This window comes from Sitophilus oryzae, unplaced genomic scaffold (genome assembly GCF_002938485.1).
Source record: "Sitophilus oryzae breed Bouriz unplaced genomic scaffold, Soryzae_2.0 scaffold_1902_pilon_pilon, whole genome shotgun sequence".
Lineage (NCBI taxonomy): Eukaryota > Metazoa > Arthropoda > Insecta > Coleoptera > Curculionidae > Sitophilus > Sitophilus oryzae.
The window spans coordinates 127,901-152,445 of NW_022146616.1; the positions used below are offsets into that span (position 1 = coordinate 127,901).

The following is a 24,545-nucleotide window of genomic DNA, read 5'->3' on the forward strand; positions in this document are numbered from 1 at the left end:
AATACAGTTACGGCAACGAATCGAGGCAACATATTTCTATAACTCGCTCGAAAGTTCCTCCATTCCTCCAACCCGAGAGTTGCCAAACTCCGCGCACCGTTGCCAACTTTTTTTTTCACGCATAGGGAGAGAGCGACCCTCTCCTGTCTCTGGAGTTTATAACTGACGATTTCATATGCATGTCAATCAAACGTCTGGGAAAAAGTTTGGGGAAAATATGAGGAAAAGTTTTGGAGCTTTTTTATAGAATATAAATAAGAAAATGTGGTATAATGTTATAAGGGATTATGTTGCTAACAGGACGAAGAAAAAAATATATTTTCCTTTTTCTGTAATACAGGGTGGTCCAAACTGTATTCCGGAAACTTTGGCAGCACATTCTGCAGTTAAAAATAAATAAAAAAGTTCGTATAAATATGTCCTAAAATACGTAGTTTCGGAGATACAGGGTGTAGAAGTTTCATTTTAATTTCGATTTTTTCCAACGGTTTATTATAATGCTTTTCTTAGCTTTAAATCAAATGTTTTTTATGTTTGCGCGATCTTTACCACTTTTTCTTCTCACTATCTCGTGCGTTAAGGCATAATCAAGGCCATGTCGTGTCAAGGCCGTGATGTGTCACTCCCGTCGCGCGTAAAGAAGTTTTACTTCAAAAATCGAAAAAACTTAGGAATAATTTTGGGGCCATTGTAAAAATTTAAAATGTTATTTAATGATATACTAATTATTGTGCCAACTCAATTAAAAAGCACTAATTAAAATAAATGAATCCCTTTCATCTCATATTTTAGTACAATACCCCAAAATAATTTTTTTAAGTGTAGTTAAAAAAATATCGCAAACAATTTTATCAAGACAGGAAAATAAGAAAAAAGAAAAATAAATCGCTCTAAAATAATTTACATACTGAACAAAACACAATATTTCATATAGGAATAGAATGCCATATCTTATAGAAGTTTCATATTCACCATAGAGATGAGTTTCATTGAAGATATATGTCATATACACTGCTACGAAATAACGTGGGAAGAACATCGAGACTCTTTTTGAATGGGACCGTAAATTATTCTGCATCATTCAGAAATAGTTCCTGTGTGTTATTTTAGGATATTGTTTCATCTAAATTTACTACGTAAACTACATGAATAATACAATTTATTACTGTACCATACACATATCATTCTACTTGTCAGTTAAGAAGGTTAGGTTTTAGATCAATATTTGGTAAATATAATGTAGCAACTATAGCATTGTGTTACTGAATTTGAAAAAAAGGGAGAATATGGAATTTTACAATTTATTTATGATTACAGTTAAGGTTCAAGAAATTTCTTAGTTCATAGACTACTTAGTTTTCCACTTCATTTGTTGCTAAAATAATTAGAAAACTTAGGTACAAGTTAAAAGTGGGCAAAAAGTTAACAACAAAATTGAATGGAACCAATGGTCTGAAACAAGGGTGCCGTATTTCATCAACATTGTTCAAGATCTATCTTGAACAAGTTCTCAAATGTTGGAAGCAAAAATGTAGAAATATGAGAGTATCCATAGGGGATACCATGCTCTACACACTGTGCTTCGCGGACGATCATAGTGGTGCTCATAGCACAAGATTACGATGACATAAATTATATCACACGTAAGCTTGTAGCAGAATATCAAAAATGGGGTCTCCAGATCAATACTAACAAAACAGAATATATGTGTATCGGGTAGGAGAACAACAAAACCTAATATTAGAAAAGGAAAAGAAATTAACGGTATTAAATGGGATACTGTGGAACAGAAGCATAAACAACAGGAACAAAACATTAATATATAATACCACCATCAAGAGCACAACAACATACAGCTGTGAAGTGTGCCCAATTAAGAAAACCGCAAACGATTGCTGGAAACCACAGATATGGATTTTTGGAGGAGAGCAGCAGGCAAATCAAGACTCGAACGAATAACCAATAAACTCATAAGAAAGATTATGAAAGTTAAATATACAATAGTGGATGAGATAAAGAACAGACAACTCATATGATACAGGCATGTCCAAAGAATGGAAGAAATAATCGAATCCCAAAGCAAAAAATAAACTGGAAACCTGCAGGAAGAAGAAAACAGGGCAGACCGAGAAGAAGTTTATGGAGGAAAGAGCTCTCGGAGACAGGCATACATGGAAAGATGGCATCGGAAGACGTAGAACGTTTTAAACCGATTAATATATATATAGGTCCCTATAAGTTTGCGATTTCTGTGAATTCGACTTCTGCGTGCTCTAGTTCCACCGTGGTTTAAAAAGAATTTTCTAGATCGACAATTACAGACTTGTATATAGCGCTAATAATAAATTACATAAATTACAACTATTAGGTAATTTTAAGATAAAACACCCCCCCACTGGAAAGGTTGGGTATTTATGAAATTTCATGTAAAGATTGTAACCAAAAATAAAAATAAAATAATAATTGAAATAACAAAATGTAAAACAACTATGTTCTAGCTTCTAGAAATACGTGAGAGGTTTGAGGGAAACCTTTAATAAATTGAATTTAGTAAAAACAAATCTTCTTTACATATCATCCTATGTTCATCCGTCGTGTAGAAAACCTCTTAATTATTTTAGCACAGTAAAAGAACCTACATCAAACCGACATCAAACAAATCATTCTCAAAGTCAAAGAAGGATGAGTGAACAGAAAGATGGAGAATTTAAAACGGTTTCCATCGTACACACGTAAAATCATTTGGAGGTTTTACTCGTTTAACATTTGAACGTAGAATGTCTGTCTTATTTTATTTCCTTCTTTAATTAAATTTATTTAATATCCTGTATATACTACGTCACTTTACTAATAATAATTATTATTATGACTAGTAAATTAATATTTGTCACAATAAAAATAAAATACAGTCAAAAAGTCCTTTTAATATGTTTTTTATATCATATAATATGCCTTCATATATATTTAATATAAGAAGGAATATATTTAATATATGGTGCCCGGTGGGCGTAGAAGTACAGGCTCTCGTCTACCAATCTCAAGGTTGTTGGTTCGAATCTTACACCCGGTATTTCATCAGCCGACTAATTTTATTAAAATAAAAATAGTTTGGGTACCTAGGTCAACTCTTCCCTAAATGAGTACTTAGGATTCACAATCCTGAGGTGATAATAGGCGGTTGAGGCGTAGTGCTAGACACATTACCTTCCTTGTATACCGAACGGCTCTAGCATGGCAAGCTGTACCTAGCTACTCCCAAGGCGTTAAACGCTATGTACAGGAGCTATTATTATTATTGTTATATATATTTAATATCATCATAAATGCTTCATTCGTCCATTCTTAGCTTATTCAACCATTTCCAAGTATAGCCTTCCTCACGTATTTAGATACTCATTTTGTAGAGGCTATTGTTGGTCTATTGCTGGCTATGCGGGGCCTAAATTATCCCCGCTAATTTTCTAGTATCATAGCCTCATCTCTGTATTTTATTATTACATTTTGTAACAATTATGATCAAGTGCCTATATAAACACTCAATTTGTAAATAATAGTTTAGTTTTAATATTTATATATACGAGACGAGTTAAAAGCATATTACTCTATGGATGTGAAACATGGCGACTCACTGAAAGGAATAAAAGGAAATTAGAGACAACAGAAATGGACGCGATTAGAGGAGCAATGAGAATTTCACGGAGGGATAAGATCAGAAATGAAGACATTAGACAACAGATGGGAATAGAGGGAACAATAGTAAATGATATAGTACAAAAACAATTAATATGGTACGGCCACGTTCAGAGAATGCACAATGAAAGAATTCCAAAACAAGTCATTCATTGGATACCACCTGGTAAACGAAAGAGAGGACGTCCCAAGAAAACATGGATGGAAGGAATAAGAAGATCAATGAGCCAGAACAATCTGACCGAAGATCAATGGGAAAATCGCACAGGGTGAAAGTTAGGCATCGGACAACGTCGTAGGACGTTCTGACCCGAATTTATATATATAGTTATATATATATAGTTCTAAAAATCTGATGATGATGCTAATATTTATAGAAATACTCATGTCCAATGTTCAATGTAAAGTATTTTGGTGTATTGTGACTATAAGTTATATAGACTAGTTTTTGTTCAATGGTGGTGCAGTTCATCAATCAGTATCAAAGGACTTTCTCACGTAACAAAAAAATTTCAATTATTGTTACCGAGGCCCGGTTCTGTGATGGCCAAAAGGATCTAAACCCTAGTTGGTAGTATTTATTAGAGTTTCTGGAACCGTACTAAAATATTTTCGTTCAATGAATGCGGACTTCGTCAATTAGCAAGCAAGGGATTGTTCTCTATAATAAAACCGATAGAAAATTGAGTTTCCAATGAAAAAATATCAAATTATTAAGTCATGAGTAAGTAAACATGAACACAAATAATGAACACAAGCGAAAAAAAACGAAAACACATAGGTAGCTTAAAAATTACATCAAACAATATCAACCAGCTTCAAAACCAACTTAACTAAATTTGAAAAAACTTAACATTTTCAGTTAAAGATGCAAATGCCTATAAAAACATAACACAAAAAAATATAATTTAAAAACCAAACTATACATTTAGCAATATTATACTGAATAATAAAATAACATATTTAAACTTCAATAATTGCTAATAAACACTATAGAAACTTCAAAATAACTTCAGAACTAAGGACAGTAAGATATAGCATCACTACTTACAGTTGGGGGTTGGAACCTTTGGTTGCGATAAAAACCCTAAATCACCACAATACACCAAAACACTTTTACTTTTACACTGGACGCGGGTTTCGCTAACCATGTTAGCATCATCAGCAGGTGATTAAAGGCAAGAGTTTTTATTTTACGATCACTACTTATTTAGAAGAGTTTGATTTCGACCGCTAGAAAGTATCAAAAGTTTTTTGCCCGTAAAAAAATATAAAAAAACCGAAAGTGGTCCCGAAAGTACCGAAAGAACCGGGAATTTATACTTTCGAGTCCTGGTTCTTTGATGACTCAAAAGAACCGAGAATTCCCGGTACTTTCGGTACCGGGATTTGTGAACCTAATTGTGATGAACTAGTGCAATTTTTAAACTAAAAAAAAAATATCTATTTATCCAATTTTCATTTTTTTTTTTAAATTAAACGAATAAAATAGTAAATTCACTTTTATTAAAAACCGTTTTATTTATTTTTATTTAAAAAATGGAGTATTATATTCTGATAAATTCACCACCGGATTTTACTAAAGTTAATTGAAGCAACTGTCAATATCCGACATACATCCCAATCCATATTGACGCATCGGAACATTTACGCTGATGAATATTGGAACGGGTATTATTTCAAAATAGTTTAATTGAACAATATTCAATTTGGAATAAAATCCGGATAACGATATCGACGTGACTTTTTTTAATGAAAGTGCACAGGACAACTTTCAATGTATTTTAACTATACAGCATGTTCGAAATAAGTATAAACAGCTTGCAGATCTCAAAAATGGTGTACAAGATACGGAATCGGTTATATTAAAGAAAATTTGGTCCTTGTAGAATGTCTAGGAAGTGTGAATCATATATACGCAAATTATGATAAATATTATTTTCATGACATTTTATAGTTTTTAATATTAGATAATAGTTATAAAGTTTCCTTATGATAAATTATAAGTAGCCAGGTTTTGAATGCATAGATCATGACTGATAGTACTCACTGCTGAAAAGTTTTCTTTTTTAGATAACAATAAATTCTAGATTTGAATATTTATAGAAGTTTTTTCCATGTGTACTCCATTCTTACTTACTTCTTCTGTATAATAGATATCTGATAGTAGAGATCCTGAACTATGTATTAGTTGTCTCAAACATACATTTTCTTCTGCTATTTCCACTGTTGTGTTATCTATTAGAAATTCTTTGCTAACAGTTTGTTGTACATTACTTTAATTTTTGCTGCTTGAGTTTAATTTGTTGAATTTCACTGTAGTTCTTCAGGGCTATAGCCAATTAGGACTATGTCATTAGCGAATTTTAAATGGTTAAGTCTTCGATTAAAAAGATTAAGGAAGGAACATATCAAAAATCCTAGATCGACCGCGACGACACTCTAAAATAACCGACTTAAATTCTGGTTTATCAGTGCCGTTTTAATTTGATTCAAAAGGTGTAAAAATATGATGTAGGGTAGACGTGGAGTACACTCAATAATTTGTTGTTTTATTTTACGTTGTCAATAAATGTTGGTAGTTATTAAAATTGTTATAAAAATATATAATTCTAATAAAAATATTCAATGCTGCATCATTGTTGGTGCCAAACTATTGAAGATATATTGCACAACTTATTGATATATTCAGATCCTCTACTTTCACATCTGCGACCAAAGCACTCTAAAAATAAAAAGTAGACTTGTTTCCGGAAGCGAAAGAGCTCTTGTATATGGATGGAGAAGAAATTGAGAATTATTTTTAATGTTTTATGTAAGTGCCTTACATATTATGTTATTTTGGAGTAATATACACCCCACATAAATTATCGCATCACTTATTAATTTGGAAAACTGCAAAGTATTCTTAAATTCTCTTGGTTAACAAGAATCTCAAAAGTTATTTGCATTAATAGCAACTTGTTAAGGAAGGGAACGTATATCATAACTCAGGCAGACCTTAGATTTAAGTTTTTCACATACCTCCACCCATTCCCGAGATAAAGGCTGTTGACAGTGTAGTGTAACAACCCAAATTCGTTGAAGACAAACAAAGTTGAAGAGGTAATATTTTGACCAACATATAATAAACAATTTACATGAAAGAAAGGAACCTACGTTGTGTTAAATAATTTTTTTTATTATGATTACCTCGGATGCGTCTCGACAGAAGCAATATTTTGGGAAATTTGAGGAGAATAGGTTATGTAAATAAAACGCTAAATTTGTAAATAGCCCTACTTATTTTATTAAATGAAATGAAAGGAGTGCCGTACTTTGCCTGGAATTCACATGTAAAAGAGCATGGCAAAGAAAACCATAATCATTCTTCCAGAGAATCTAACTATGCTGTCCTAAACTTTAATAACAGAGAAATAATAATATAGAAACTGTCCTCATACCTAGGTTTATAGTTTAATACATTCAAAACATGCCACATTTATATCGTTGAAAACTGAAGAGTTTTTTGTTAGTTTAACGGGTCCCCACCCGTAGGTACCAAGTCCCTTGTTGCGGAATCGACGCTAAAGTTGAAGGTTTGGTGCCAATATCTTATAATTTAATAAATTATAAGTTATTCTATAAGTTATTCTATTTATTGTTTTTGTTTGCCCTTTTACGAGCTAAGATATTCGCCCATGCACGGTCGAAAATTGTTAGTACACTCAATAAGGTATTCTCAAAAACCACAAACTACGGCACGAAGGAACAGTAAACGATTTTATTTAGATTACTTTTAAACTGAAATTATTTACAGCATAAATAGATTCCATTAAATGCATACACATGTTATATATTGTCTTAGTCAGATCAAATGAATAAGGAAAAGCTTTACAACAGAATTACAACAAGAAAACTGAAATATATTCTTTAGTTAACAATAGTTAAATAATGAGAAAACATTTACTTTACCTTTAATAGCATTCTTTGTCACCAAACTTACGAACCAAAATAACATCAATGCGTCTCGAATCGTAGTCTAAAAGCTGTTATCCAACAACTATCACCTCTGTTCGTCGCCTGATTTCCCTCTCTCTACTTTTGCAAATAATATTTTAAAAATCAATAATTTTATTTATGTATACAGAGTTTTACAGAGTGTCTTAAAAATGAATGTTTTGAATTTAAAGAAATATGTCTATTTTTAAATAGGTGGTTCATCTCAACAGACAGACATACAGACAAACAACAAAGTGATTCTATCAAGGACAAAGGATTTCTGTTTTTTTCTTCAACTTCATAAAAAATATACATACATGTAACATATATGTCATAGACATTGGTACTCTCACTACTCTCGACTATCAATATTACCAACTGTTGATTGACATATTTATATAACCACCTGTCTTAGGCGAAGGCATAAATTTTAGGCAATATACACGTTCGATACGAGACAAATGTTAAAACCATTATCGACTTTACGCCAGTCTGTATATCACTGGTAACATTTGCAAACACAAAATTAAACAATAGCGCTTGTGTATTTGCTTTAGTTGTCAGTCATGGCAATCATATTCATACACGATTGGATATTATATTGTTTGGATGTCATGAACACACATTTAAACACTTTCATTTCAATACAACTTGTCGTAGATAACAGCACAGATTATACACATTATAAACTTTGTTTTTTCTTTATTGTTTTCCGTGGTTCCAATTTTCGGAATCGGGAACTAGTTAGTTTACTAGTTAGCGCACATAGCACGCCCACTTATGGCCTCTAAAATTGTGCACAGCGCCTGACCGGCACAGTTATTAGAGAGATATCGGAAAACCGAATAGCGTCATGCAGTATTTACGCTTACCTTATCATGGTTACGATATGCGAGAGTCAATTTTTAACACCCGCTAATAACGTTACCGCCTGACGTAATTTGCGGATCAATTACACCAAGCGCTATTTCTAAATAACGTTTAAAAATCGCTTAAATGGGCATGTGCGGGTATTTGACAACCGGGGCCGGCCGGCGAGATTTTTTATTTTAGGTTATGTTTGAATTGTTTTGAATTATTACTTTAGTTTTATTAGGTAATTTGATATTTAAGTAGCTGGGATTAGTTTTAATTAAATAAATATGGCCCAAAATATGGATTCCATCTCTTCCAATATTAAAGAACCTATAAAGAGGCTTAGGTTTACAGCAGATGACGACTTGGCCCTTCTAAGAGAATTTGTTGCTTGTTGCCCTAAACCCACTGGCAGACGTTGAACAATAAAGCACTGGAAATAAGCACTTTAGCCCTTTAGTTTTAAAATACCTAGTACACAAAACAATTTCAAAGTTTTAAATTCAAAGTTAGGTTAAGTTTAAATAGCAGACGCAACGCGATCAGAATTCTTTCCGATCTGATAACTATAAATGAAGAGAGTTAATACCACCTCACGTAAAGGAAATAACACCTGGCCTTATTAACGTCCATGCACGCTATTCGGTTTAGCGATATCTCTCTATTATGCTGTTTATTGTTATTTTATGCGAGTTTATTTTTGCGCACAGGAAATTTGACTCGTTTGCACATCGTCATAAAAAACAATTTTCGTACCACGAATTAGGGACAAGATTTTTATCTGTATACTTATAGGATACCTAAGCTGTGATAACAGCTTGGGTATATTTTCACGGAAATAAAAAAATATAAGTTAGTTATTTTTTGTAAAATACTACTGTGTTAGAACCCAAACAGAAACAATGGATTTATACAGGTTCCGGCAATAGTGCGTCGGGCATCTGTAGCTGCTAGAATAAAAAACTTATGAATTTCGTTTAAGTGCAAACCTGAAGAATATACTAGGATGTATTTCAGGAAAATATTTTTAACTGCTATAGGGTGGCTCAAAAAAGTATGAGTGGATTAGAATGATTTTTTTAAAATAAAACACCCTGTGTATTATTACATTTTTGGCTTTCTTTCAGATCACTTTACATAATCCAAAAATATGAGTAAATATATTTTGACATTTTCTTAAAAAAAGTATTAAAAATACAAGAACTGTTCTGAAATCAAAACTATATTAGTTATTTACTTTAGATGGTCTGAGTTTACCTTGCTACAAATATGATAATCGTAAATCACACAGGATGTTGAGAATTCTACGCCAAACTTTCTAAAATATAAAATAATTATTCTTTGTTTTTATAAATGGAACATCCTGTGTATTATTCTTTCTATAGATTGGAAATTAAAAAATAAATATTTCTTGTACTGAAGCTGTGGTTGGTTCCTTGTGAAACATCGTTGAAATATTAGTATTTTAATAAAGCACGCTTTTAGATGTTTCAAAAAACTTTTAATAAGAGTAACTTTAACTCAACATATATGTTTCGGCTTGTTAGGCCTTTTTCAAGAGTTTTTTAAGAACTTTCAGTTCTTAAAATTCAGTTCTTAAAAAACTCTTGAAAAAGGCCTAACAAGCCGAAACATATATGTTGAGTTAAAGTTACTCTTATTAAAAGTTTTTTGAAACATCTAAAAGCGTGCTTTATTAAAATACTAATAAATATTTCTTGTATTCAGAGTATTTCAAAATTTTTAACGGTTTCGCAGATATTCGCGGTTTTATATTTCATATGGCATTTTCCACAGACAATTTTTATCAAAGCCACCCAATGTTTTTTCTCTCGTATTTTACCGCTGAAAGAGCCATATGAAATAATACTGCGTGTATCTGCGAAACCATTAAACATTTTGAAATACTTTAAATACAAAAAATGTTAATTTTTTAACTCCACATCTGATAAAAAAGATAATATACAGGGTGTTCCATTAAAAAATATATATATATTTTATATTTAAGAAAGTTTGGCGTAGAATTTTGAACACCCTGTATGATTTAAGATTACGATATTTATAGCAAAATAAGTATAGATCATCTAAAGTGAATACCTAATATAGTTTTGATTTCAGGACTTCTTGTATTTATAATATTTTTTTAAGGAAGGTTAAAAAATATATACGGGGTGTCCCAGAAATAAGTGCAAGTATTTTAACTGGTAGTATAGTTCAACCTCAGAAACACGCCTAAGAGGTTTTTTTGCGAAGAAAAATTTGAAAATTTTACAGTTTTTTGAAAAAAAATTTGGAATTTTTTTTTTAGTTTTTAGTTAAAAAACATAATTTCTTCATAATATGGCAACATAGGTATTAGATTAAATTTACAAGAAAGAAAATCCAGAAAAGATCCAGCGGTTCTCAAAATTTTGGCAAAAAACATTTTTTTGCAAATTTTCAAAGTAAAATAACTCCGTTATTTTGGACTTATTTGAAAAACGGTAAAGAGAAAATATGTTTCTTTTATCGAGATCTACCACCCCTTAAAATACTTACACTTGTTTCTGGGACACCCTGTATATTTTATTTATTTATTAATATCTCTGAAGCTATCGAAATATACTTACTCATATCTTATGATTATGTAAAGTGATCTGTAAGGAAGCCAAAAATGCAATGATATATAGGGTGTTCCTTTTAAAAAAATCATCCCGATCCACAAACACTTTTTTGAGCCATCCTATAGAAGTTAAAATATTTTCCTGCAATATATCCTTGTACATACTTTAAATTTGTACTTAAACAAAATTCTCAGGTTTTTTTGTACTACAGATGCCCCACGCACTAATGCGGGACCCTGTATACTCGTAAACAAATTGAATGCCTGGGTGAATTGGAAACACTGGCCGGGAGGAATAGAATTAATCTAGGTGCCGCGCCGGGTCATAGGGGCATATAAAGCAACAAAAAAATATAATTAGTAAATACAGTACAACAATAATATAGTAAATCTCTGGATCAGGAAAAAGCAGAATATTCACTGGAGTAACAGACAGGATCACAGGGATAGAAAGGCATCCAAGGACCTAATTCTAAAATCACAAAAGAACTGCTAATGCTTAGTATGAATAAAGTGTGGACGGCAACACCCAAGTAGCATTTGAACATGAGAACACAAAATGTTTGCTTGTCCAAGATAGAAACAGGAAAGATGTGAGGCACGCATGACGATTGGTGGCAACATCTCCGCAGATACCTTCTTAAAATCGGTAACAAAAAGAAGAGAAAACTTTGAAGCCATCTCAAAACTGGCCCAAAATATACTGGAGGCAAAATACAGCGAAGAGCAGGGGTAATGACAAAAAAGGAACAGACCGGCGTCTACTTGAGGAGATACGTCCAGCGGGTCCAGGTAGACGTGGCAGGAGCGAGGGGGTGACGTTTAGTGGGTAGTGTCCTCCAGGCAGCTTAAGGAGAGATTGAGTCCCACACTCCGTACGTAAAGGTATTTTACGTACGGCGTTCAATAAACCCGACGTCGAGTACCAATGTCGGTTCGACCGCCTGACGACCCTTATTTGCACCTAAATGGGGAATACAGATTCGGGTCGCCTCGACGTCGGTATCTGACCTAATAGGGAATGTAATTTTACCAATGCAATTACCAACGTCATATTACTTTGGATTTTAGTTACTTAAAATTCGTCGCTAAGCACTTACGTTACTTTTGGTTTCATATTCGCTACCAAGAATACATAAAAACCTAACCAAACTACCTATACAACCAATACAAATGGACTCATAATAACTCCTCGAATATAACTATAAGTGCCTACCTAATTTCATATTATAATAATTCTGAATCATTAATCCAGACATCAGTTTTGTCAACGGAAGTCACTTTTTTGATATATCTGATTAAAATGCTCCGGAAAACAACGAGCGCCTTCAAAATTAGGTAGATTTATGAAATTAAAAATAGCTATAAAAAAGTTACTCGCAAAATATTTTTTTAATTTTCTAGCTGGTTTAATCATAAAACTGTACTGTCGTTCCTCCCAAACTCAACCTTATCAATATTATTCTACTAGAAATCGAAATGTGAATATAAATTTTAAAAACAAAAACGATTTTAAAATGGCTGACAATCGGATACGTGTTAAGAATGGCGGATTTCTGTGTCCGACTTAATATGAACTACCAATATACCAATTCCGATCGGGTCTCCAATATTAGTCGTCTCACACGACCGAAGTCATCAAACCGGACGACCGGCAATCGTATTATGACGTATATAATTCCAACGTACGCCACGTAACCTCACTTTGCGTATCAGTGATTTGTGGATTTGTGCAACTATATTTTAGTTTTTGTTTTCTCCTTAAAAAGGGACAGCCACATTTTTAAGATAGTATATATATAAAATTTAAAAGAATTGGAACCAGTACCTCACATGTGGGAGGAGGATGGAGTCTGCTGGTTTCCTAAGCTTAAAAATGAAATTAAGATGCACCAGTGTAATACAGCATCTCTTCCGGATAAAAAACATTTGTGGGTGAAGGCAAGATATCACTACGCCTCGACCTCTCTCTGTAAAATGTAGATGAATGTCTAAAAGCCTTTTTAGTGTTTTTTTAGGCATAATAAAAAAAAAATTAAGTTTGTTTACAAAAACTTTTTATTAGGTTATGTTCATGATGTCCATTAGGCCGCAAATGCTACTTATAGTAATGGGTTGTATTTACGGACGTAAATAGAGATACGTAAATTAGGTTATAAATATAAACATAAAATACAACAAAATATAATTGGACGTTACTTTAGGGATTATCAGTGAGAAGTATCCTATTCGGACAACGGGTAGACGTCGGGCTAGGTCAAGTATATGTACGTCGCGCAAGCCAACGTGGAAACGACGTTGGGAAATTAATAAAAATGGTACGTTGTTATTTTGTACGTCGACAGATCGTTGGATTTACCGATTCGGATCCAACGACGTCGCTTTTTATAGGAAAGCGACGTCACCGGTCGTATCGCCAGCACCCGACCTAAATTTGCACAAAGTCTGACGTCGCTTCAGGTCAGATTTAGTTCGAAGTCAGATAGATGCTACTTGGCAGCTTGCCCCGGGTACCCAAGATTGAGACCAGTAGAACGTAGTCTTCTAACCAGCCGGTCGCATCCCTTTGACCTGGTCCCGCCACAGGTTTTGGTAAAATTGTTCCCTTCTTAATCCAGGCGGTAGCGGTTAAGCCAACATCCCCAAACTCTCTGCCCGTGATACACGACCACAGACAGTATGACGGACAGGGTGGGTAGTCCCATCCGGCATCATTATACGTCTTGGTACTATTCCCCTGGCCACGACAGCTAAAGAGCTATAGTGCCAGAGGGATTCCCTAGCGCCTGACCAGGAGTTTCCCCACCAATAACAAAGTCTCACATCTCCTAGAGTTCTTTGAGTGTTTCCGGCAACAGGACTGTCGCTAAATATTAAACAGAAAAGATAACTCTGAAAGAATTAAATGTATTAATTTTATGAAAATGTTTATCTTAAAACAATCTATTACCTTAAAATAATAATTTATTTATGTAACCTAACGATATTTCTCTGCGTGTATTCAAGTAAAAGCGTCAACGAGTGACGCTTTAAGCATCCGATGTCACAAAATGTAACAGTCATCAAGTTCTAATTGCTTCAAGCTCAAACGCTGGTCAACGAAGAGCGACATAATTTTATCCTTTTTGTATCAACGATAACTCGATTTATTTTTTGTCTAAATAAAACGCTCTTCAAACTCCAGTTTTGTATCAGTTTTATTTTCATCTTCTTGTTTATTTTCAACATAAAATATACAGAATGTCTAAGATAAATTATTTAAAACTAAAAATGGACAATAATAATATAAAAGAGAGAATTTTTAAAAGTAATTTCATTTTATATTAATAAAACTGGGTTGATAGTAGGTAATGAATAATGGGTAAATTGCGAAAAAAAACACAAAAATTGTCAAATGCAGAGAATATCCAATTAGTGGATAACTGTGACGGATGTTTTAGGCCAAAAGATTAATTGGTCCCCTTGCAATAAATAATGCGTAATATATTCAAGCAGTGGGTATTTTTAGTGTATTTTGTTTTATAAAAATATGAAATAATAATAAATATTAGTGTTAAAGGTGTATATTTTTTTTATTTTAGATTAAAAGTTTTAGGAAATATATATATTTTTAATTTAAAAAATAAAGGTATTGGGTGAACTTTCGTTTAGCAGAAATCTGTTATATAAAAACTGACTTTATACAGGGTGGCGCAACTCATTCGCCTCGGATATACGAAAACGGAAAGATGTAGAAACAAAATATTTTATGGGTATATGTGGGGATTCAATGTGCATAATTTAAAATTATTTTGAAATATACAGGGTGTCTCAGAACTAAGATCCATACCAAAGTTATATTTTTTCTTATGGAACACCCGGTATTTTATTTCATTTTTGGATTCTTGGGCCCGAAAAAAAACATTTATTATAAGGGTTTAATATATTTAAAATCATTGGTTTTTGAGATATTTAAAAATATTTAAATATGCATGCTACAAGAGAATTGATTATCAATACCCTGTACATTACTTTTCAGAATTAATTCTTATGCTGAGTTTAAAGGTAAAGAAATAAACTTTACTGAAAAATATTATTGCTTTCTTAAATTTATACAGGGATACCAAAAATTAGTTATTTATTTTAAGGATTTATTTTACATAAAAACTTTGTTATTTCAAGAACCTATATTATCTATTCTACAAGAATTGTTATTCCTCCAAAAGATGTTTTACCCCACCCTGCACCCCTATTCCTTCACGGGTCCCGTAAGCTTATAAACTGAAAAATGTATGAAAAACAAAGTGCAAAAAATGACATTGACACATTTCCGCAGTAAGTTCCGAAGTAAAGGCTCGTATAAAACAAATATAAGTTCATTTTTCATGTAACTGATTTCGGCTATTCTAAAGTCAAAGCATTTTTTTATGTAAAATAAAAATAAAAAATTTCCGCGGACACTTTTTTGTGTTTTTATGTTTAGAAAAATGTCTAAAACACACCCCGATGACTAGTTTTGATGTAACAGATTTCGGCTATACTAAAGTCCGAAAAATAAAAATGGCGCATTTCCGCAGGAAAATTTTTGTATATTTGTACTCCTAAAGCCTTCTAGAACGCATATATAAAGTCATTTTTTATATAACAGATTTCGGCTAAACGAAAGTAGAAAGAAGCCTAATTTAAGAACTACTGGACCGATTGTAATGATATCTTATTTTTTGGATTCATCTCGGGGTTGGGTCAGCTAATAGTTTTATAATTTAATGAAGATATTCTCACAACTGCACAAAAATAATATGGCCGAATGAAATAATCCTCAAATTAACATACTTTCTAATAAAAAAATATCAAATATGACATTTTAACTTAGTTTTGCATCGGTATTTTTACTGAAACAATGAATATCGCACAACGTAACCGGATTTTTAGGATAAATATAAAGAAGAAAGGGATGCGAGTTTAGAATTCAGTTTTGGACAGGTTCGTTGTGTCACTGGCAAAGGGCATTGGAATGGAAAATCCTTGGAAAATTTACTGGTATGTGTTTACCGAACAACAGTCCACAAAACAGAATATTCGTTACAGAATAAGCCGCCTGGAAAAACAAGCCAGCTGAAATAGAAGTTAGGTATATATTCTAGAATTAAAATAACTCTTGAATTAATATAACATTTATAATATTGTTTTACATGAAATTATACTGTATAATTGTTATATCAAATAAAAAATATTAAAATTATCTGATACTTTTAGAATACGTATCTGAATTTTAATAATTTCAGAAAAATGATATAGTAAATTTCGAACTGAGATATTATTTATTGCTATAACTACTATACTGTACAGGGTGGGTATAAACTATTCAATTTAGCATCTTTTCTTAATTCTCAAAATAAATGAGATAAAAAACTATATCGTTGAATGACACTGTATATTACCACAGACTAACCTATTACCCTTGTTGTAATTATGAGAATTCTAAAACTAGGATAACACAGTTAACGTAGTGTTACTGTAATTTAGTTAAATTTTCTATATCTCATTCCGCTTCTAATTATAGAGACTAGTTTGACACTTTCCTATGAATATCTGACTTGGAAAAATAACGAGATCTTCATGCAAACATGTCAAAATTTAACTAGATAATTTACATAATTTCTAATCTATACTAATTTATAAAATCCTTAAGTGACTGACTCACTGATTAATCACGATCCTGCTCAAACCACTCAAAGTAAGAAGCTCAATTTTGGCATACAGGTTGATTCTAGGGTGTAGAGGTTCGATAAGAAGCCCTCAAATATTACAATATTTTTTATTTAAAAAACGGTCAAGTTTCCGAAAAATCGCTTAAACAAGTATATTTTATTTCGTTTTTCTACATATTTTAAGATTTTTTAAAAATGTATACATGGTGTTTCGAAAAATCTGGTCATTGATTAATCACGATCCTAATATATATATATAATAAAATATGACCATTGAGTAATCACGATTCTGCTTAAACTGCTGGACGTTTAAAGCTTTTTTGGCAAACGATGTTTTAATGTTCGATAAGGAGTGGTTTCTCGAATCTCAAATTCCAAGAGGGTGAAAACGCCCCTCAAATATTACAATATTTGTTATTTAAAAAACGGTTAGTCTTTCGGGAAAACGCTTGGACAAACATAATTTATTTTAAAAAGTTGGGTAATTGATTAACCGCGATTCTGCTTAAACTGCTTGACGTAAAAAGCTTATTTTTGGCAAACGGATTTTTCGAAAGTCAAATTCCAACGAGATGAAACTACCCCTCAAATATGACCAAGTTATATATAATAATATCGCCATATTGTGAGAAAATTTTATCCAGTTTGTATGTTAATGGAAATTCTTGCTTTGCTTTATCATCACCTTTATAAATGATTAATTCGACGCGAACGAAGTCTCGGGTACACGCACTAGCGTGTATTTAATACTAATTAAATAAAATATTATATGTAAACTATGGCTCAGATAAGATATGATAGACTGGATAAATCTTGCGTTGCTCAACATATTGTTGATAAAGATCATTTTGTATAAATATTAATAATTTAAAATTAATTATTATATTATATTAACAAGCTTCAAATTACAGGCAATTAGATTAGCCTAGTCAGTATCAACTGAGCGCCTATACAAAAGCTCAATTTTTAGATATTAGTTTAGTATTAATCATCTGCTGATGATGCTAATATGGTTAGCGAAACTTGCGTCCAGTGCAAAAGTAAAGTGTTTTGGTATATTGTGGAAGATTAGTGTTTTTATTTTGCTGATACTACGTACCTAATATTTTGTTAATATACTATAGGCAGTTTCCATACAGAAAATTTATTTCTTTCCACAGCATTTGTTAAAATTGCCTTATATCTATTAAAAATAGTAGATAAAATAGTACTTTAACCGCAAGGGTAGATTAAATGATACTTTAGCGAAAATAGGTTAAAAACTTCTCGCACGTTTTTTAATTGGTTCCATTTTTGAAAATGGTTGTATTCCTTTTCATAAGTTATTCCGGATTTAAATGGAAGTAGTTTGGATATGGCGTTTGTCGCCCCAGCCTGAATATCTGTTGGTAATTTTTTTTACTTTACTACTATTTTATGAAACTAAATATTCTACACTTAGGTTTGTCCTAGCCTCCTCAGTTTCTAAAACACAGGGCGAATTATTGATGCGCGGTAGTGAACAGATATTAAATACAGATATGATGCGCAGTAATGAACGCAACGTCTACCGGCAGCCAGACGGTGTGCACTCTTCAGCATGGTTCAGGAAAGCATAGCAAAACATAAGCTATGTAATACAAGCTTCTAACTATCACCCAATTGCACTCCTTCCAACGCTATCTAAGATCATTTGTATTTTACTAAGAGTGAGTCCCAGGTGGGACCCTCCACTGAAGCCGCGAGGGCCTATTGTGGCTCAGTTTCTACAAGCTCTTTAATAGAAAAAGAGCATTAAAGTTCGCCCTCAAGACCAAGTCTTTTAACATAGGCCGTTATGTCCGAGGGTGATATGTCTTCTAGGTCTGATAGTCTAGCGTGGGTTTGCCAAACAACTCAAACCTGGTCCTGCCCGCGGGGCAGGTACACATAACGTGCTTCATTGTTTCGTCATCTTCCATACAGAGTTGGCATTCGGCGCCTTCCACCAGTCCCATCCTCTGTAGGTGTGATCTCAGCCGGCAGTGGCCTGTGTATATATACGAAATGCCCTGCCCAGGAGAGTTCATCTGTTTGGATGGATCTGCTAGGATTGTTTTGGCATGTTCCATTCCGGGACTGTCATACCAGTTCCGAAGCGTTACACCCCTAACCCATTCACATAGCCTGTCTCTTGCGAGATTTTTTGTTACACTAAGTGTCGGTTCTGGGCCCACGAATGGCGAGCCTGCACCAGTTTTGGCGAGGGAATCAGCACGTTCATTTCCCTCTAGGCCGACATGTCCCATATTAGCGACACTTTATTTCCATCTCCTAATATATTGATAGTTTCTACAATGAAGAATCGTCCTGGACGTACTTTTCATTGCCTCAAGTGCTTTCAACGCGGCTTGACTATCCTAAAATATGCATATTGTTTTTCCGGTGTATTGCTGTTCTACCTGCAGTTGCACACAGGTTTCAATCGCATATAGTCAGTTTGAAAATAGTGGTGTTTTCCAAGCACGTGGGTAGATCCTGCCTTCAGACCGTTGCAAATTCCTGCGCCAGATCCTTCGCGTTTTTGGATCCGTCCGTGTACCAACACATTTTCGCAAGTAATAAGCCGTTTCTCGGCTTATCCCATTCGTCCCTATTCGAAAACAGGACGTTGTAGATGCGCGTCAAGAGTTGGATTGCTGGTGTGAGATCCGAGACCATTCCCAGGATCTCATCCGACTGTAGTTCGTCTTCTAGTCGGTTTTGTATGAACATGATTGTTCCTTGGCTCTCTCGTGCCATATTTGGAAACCTATATGTAGCCCATCTCGCCTCCCTTTCCAAAATAATTTGAAGAGGAGGTAAGTCGAGTAGAGTTTCCATATCTTTTGAAGGCATAGAATGAAAGGCACCAGTCACCGCTAAGCATGCTTGTCGTTGTAATTTTGACAGTTTATTCTTCGCCGTTGTTTGGTTGGCTTTCTGCCACCAGGCAACTGCGTCATACTTGATAATAGGTCTGATGGCTGTCACCTATAGCCAGTACATATTTTTGGGGTTTAATCCCCAGTTTCTACCACAAATTCGGCGGCATGCCCATAGAGCATAGCATCTAAGATCATAGAAAGGTTGGTTAAAAGAAGGCTGGTATCTTTTCTGTTTAAGTACAAAATGCTTACTGAACAACAATTTGGATTTCTAGGCAACAAGTCCACAAATGACTCTGTTTCCCTCCTTAATAAAGTTTACTCCGGCCCTAATAACCATCATTCTACAGCAACAAATTTTTGTGATTTTTCTAAGGAGTTCGACTGTGTAAATCATAAGATCCTAATTAATAAAATGCAGCACTATGGGTTCAGGGGAACATCTCTAAAATGGTTTAAGTCGTATCTGAACAACAGAAGTGAACTTGTGAGGGTGGATACCACGTTGTCTTCTAGCAAACCAATAGAATGTGGAGTACCTCAAGGCTCAGTACTAGGCCCTATTTTGTTTCTTCTTTTTATTAACGACATTGCTAAAACATCAGTGGCACATGCTATGATCATCAGTTTCACTTGGAGCAACGAGGACGTCACGGTTCTCATAGGATTATATCAAATGACTTAATCACCATTAAATCTTGGTGCGATCCGAACCTCCTGTGTCTCAACATTTCTAAAATGAAAGCTTTGTCGTATAAATACTCGCTGCAGCCTTTTGTACCTAACAACACCACCTTTGACGTCGTAAAGTCTGTAAAATTCTTGGGGCTTGTTGTAGACAATTCTCTGAAATGGGACATGCATATCGACGCTTTGTCAAAAAAATAAGCTCTGCCTGTTTTGCATTAAGATCGCTAAATCTAAGGAGCTTAACTTGTCAGTGGCTAGAACTGTTTATTATGCACTTTTTTGAGTCGCACCTCAGATATGCCCATCCATTCCGCGGTACGTAAGAAGCCACTAATTTGACCGCATTAAGCCCAGACATAGTTCGATATTCACTGGGACTAAAAACAGCAGAACTCATTGCCAGGAGTTTTTTAGAAAATTAAAAATATTAACTTTCCTTCCTTATTTATATTTGAATCCGTTTGCCCCTTGTTTATATATTAATAGTTAGTCAATGAGCCTGTATAAGTCGATAAGCAACTGCGGCAGAAAATTAAAACGTAAAAAGGGGGCGGAGACTATTGAACTTGGCAAAGAAGTAGGGACTAGGAATTCTTCGAATTTAATACTCGGTAAAGAACATTCCTTATCCTGATTCGAACCACCTCAAAGCGCGTCACATTTTTTATTTTTGGACATGGATTTATATTTATTTTGATTTTCATGGCCACTTGTTGGATACTAAAGTATTATTTTAGGTATATAAATATTTTATTTTTAGATGGATAAATTAAAGAATATAATATGAAACTATACCTACCTACATAAAATAGTAAATTCACTTTTATTAAAAACCGTTTTATTTATTTTTATTTAAAAAATGGAGTATTATATTCTGATAAATTCACCACCGGATTTTACTAAAGTTAATTGAAGCAACTGTCAATATCCGACATACATCCCAATCCATATTGACGCATCGGAACATTTACGCTGATGAATATTGGAACGGGCATTATTTCAAAATAGTTTAATTGAACAATATTCAATTTGGAATAAAATCCGGATAACGATATCGACGTGACTTTTTTTAATGAAAGTGCACAGGTCAGCTTTCAATGTATTTTAACTATACAGCATGTCCAAAATAAGTAGAATAGACAGCGTGGATATCTCAGAAATGGTGTAAGAGATACAGAATCAGTTAAATTAAAGAAAATTGCTCCTTATTGAATTTGCGCTATGTGCTAATGTGCAATGTGCTAATGTGTGCACTATGTGCTAATCTTTGAAGTAAAACCTTCTTACTTCTGTCTGTCTGCCTGTCCGTCTGAGGACTCCATTCGGGTACCTTTATCCACGGGCCGAGTTTGGTTCCAATTGACCAATAATTAAGAAAAATCCTGATGATTTTGTTTATTTAGAGGCATCAGTTCGAAACGTTGAGGGCGTCATCCTGTAGCCCGTCCCCAATTATGCTGAAATCGACCCACATTTTTCTTCAATATCAAATCGTTAGTCCCACCTTGATGAAGATGTAAACGAAACGTCGTATCCAACTTTGCAGGGTGGGACCGTGTGCACCGTCGCACTATTGTTTCTAGCAGCTACTTTTTTGGCCAAAATTAAACAACTTACATTTAATGGAAAATATTGACTGTAAATTTGTGTTTTTAATAAAATAATAAAATACTAATAAAATGAAGTTATTTTTAATCATCTTATTCCACGTCTGATTAACTTTTACCTATGAAGCATCTTCTGTATCTAGTTCCAAAAAAGAAACTTGATCAATTATCGAATTACTGCTGTCCAAAAAAACAATCTTCTTTAGAAATATCTCCTTGCTCTTCTTCTTTTTGCATTTCTTCTTCTTCTTTTCTTCATTGTTCTTCATTTAACTTCTTTTCGATAAAGTCAGTTACACGAACTAGGTTAAGTACATCGGCAGGATAACTAAATTTACAAAGCAGCCTGCACAAGTAAAGTATTTTGCAGCCTGCACAAGGAAAGCCCAATGCTTATGTTCCTTGGAAACTTTTGAGGCCGTTTTTCTCTGGGTTCTGGAAGATTGCTCCGAAAATGGTAACCGTGGGCGGCCGGCAGATGATGTGGATGGAAGGGGTTCCTTTAACTCAAGGATAAAATCCACCTTTAACCAGTCATCATTTCGTTTTAAAAATAAATCTATAAGCCAGGAAGCCGCCTGCCATCTTCTTCCAAAATTTATACAAAGGCGGTTTATATTTTTTTCCATTGTGCCCGATAGTTCTTGTTCATTATTCTGAAATTTCTGTCTTACAAAATTTGAAACATACCCGTTTTTCTCAACTTTATCGGCCCCTTGTAGCCATTTTTCCAAAAGATCTATTTTTTTCTATCGATACATAGCTGAAAAAAAAATTCTTTAAAAAAAAAGTTGCAGCTAGTAGCAACCAATTTTTTCTTTGATATGTTCAGAAAGGATTGTTTCAAATTTTACAATAACATATAGCATGGAGAAACATGGAGAATTTTTTATAAGTCAAACTAAACTTTTAACTTTTTATGTATGTTCTGTCTTAAACTCATTATTTTTAATTAATTAAAAAATAATGGACGCTGATTCTTATGTGCAATTGTTAGTGATTTCTTAAAAATACATACCATAAAGGGTAAAAATAACACTAATCCGTTTTTATATCCCACCGAAATATATCACTTAATATTCACCAAATTTCTTCCAAAAATAAACAACAACTGAATAGGCACAAATACTTCACTAGAACGTCTAAATATAAATGCTGATAAGGAATAAAAATGAAAACTAAACAAAAATATATGCATGTGGTCTTCTTCATTTGTATATCTGCTTGCATTATATTTACAAAAAAGTCCATATACAGTGAGACTAAAATATGTATTTTGGAAAAAAAATTAGCTTCTAGAAACCATAGTGCGTCGTTCACATAGCCTACCCATCAAATTTGGTCGCGAGCGGACTACATCAACTTTTGACGTTTCTTACGTCAAAACTAACTGTCATAATAGCCTACCCATCAAATTTGGTCGCGAGCGGACTACATCAACTTTTGACGTTTCTTACGTCAAAACTAACTGTCACAGTGACACTTGTCGCACACGTTCAAGTTGGCCTTGGTCCAATCTATCTACTATGGAGTGTAGAGGTAAGGAGAAATAACTCTTACGGGACTTTTATTGAAAAAGTGGTCACAAAATGGGAAGAATAAGGGTTCGCCAAATAACCACAGTGGCGCTAAAAACGCATGATTCTAAAAAATGAAAAGTAACCATAGATAAGAGAATAAAAATACTCGTAAACCAAACATTACCCAAAAAAAATTGTTTTTATTTTTCAGGCAGAGTTTTTGAATATAAAATAATTATTGTTTATCAATATTTTGTGCTTTATTTATTATTTAACAATGGTTAAAGTGTATGTGGTGCGAAGTTGATTGAATAGCTGATGGAAAAATAAAGAGCAAAGGCAAAGCCTACGGTATGTAAAATACATAATATAATTCAGTATTGTATTATTTGTATTATATGTAAAAATTAGAGTCAATCAAAAGTGTAGTAAACATTTTTCGTAAGATTATTGACATACATGTCACAAAGTATATTTTTACAATCCTTTTTATAAAGTTACAACCTAAATAAAATTTATTTTTAATGATTTTAAAGTTTGACAGACATGCAACAAATTGTTGGCATTAAAGTTACAACCCTAAATAAAATTTATTTTTAGTGATTTTAAAGTTTGACAGGGCAAAGTACACAAATTGTTTGGCATTTTTAAACAAGTAAAAGTAGGAAATACATAAAATTGTAGGTACTTTCAAGAAATATAATTAACTGTAAGTGCTGTATTTTAATAATCTATCAAAAATCAAAATCATCAGGATAATATTAGGTATTGATTTTCGGTAAGACAAGAATTAGATTACAGTGATGGTCAAAAGCATTTAGATATTGCTTTGAAATCTACAGATGATAAGGTATGGCAGTTTCATTTTAAAGAACAAGATGTTAAAGTTTGTGATAAAATTGTCATCAGAAATACTGTCTGTCCACTTCAGTATTTACATAGGAAAATATTGGAGGATGAAGCTCTACCCTACTGCCTCAGGTTAATTTAAATTCCTGAATTGCAACAACAGCAACAAGCAAGAA

The 24,545-nt window shown here is 33.3% G+C and overlaps 1 protein-coding gene across 1 annotated transcript in view; it reads right to left on the minus strand.

The window, feature by feature from the left end:
• Nucleotides 1-21,342, minus strand: part of LOC115883448 (tolloid-like protein 1) — a 129,421-nt gene extending 108,079 nt beyond the window's left edge. Inside the window, exons 1-3 of the mRNA XM_030901814.1 lie at nt 21,331-21,342; nt 19,379-19,809; nt 13,849-13,994 (exon numbers count right to left, since the gene is read on the minus strand). Coding sequence (XP_030757674.1) covers nt 13,849-13,994; nt 19,379-19,809; nt 21,331-21,342 — 589 coding nt within the window. The remainder of the gene's footprint in view (nt 1-13,848; nt 13,995-19,378; nt 19,810-21,330) is intronic.
• Between the last annotated feature and the right edge of the window lie 3,203 nt (nt 21,343-24,545).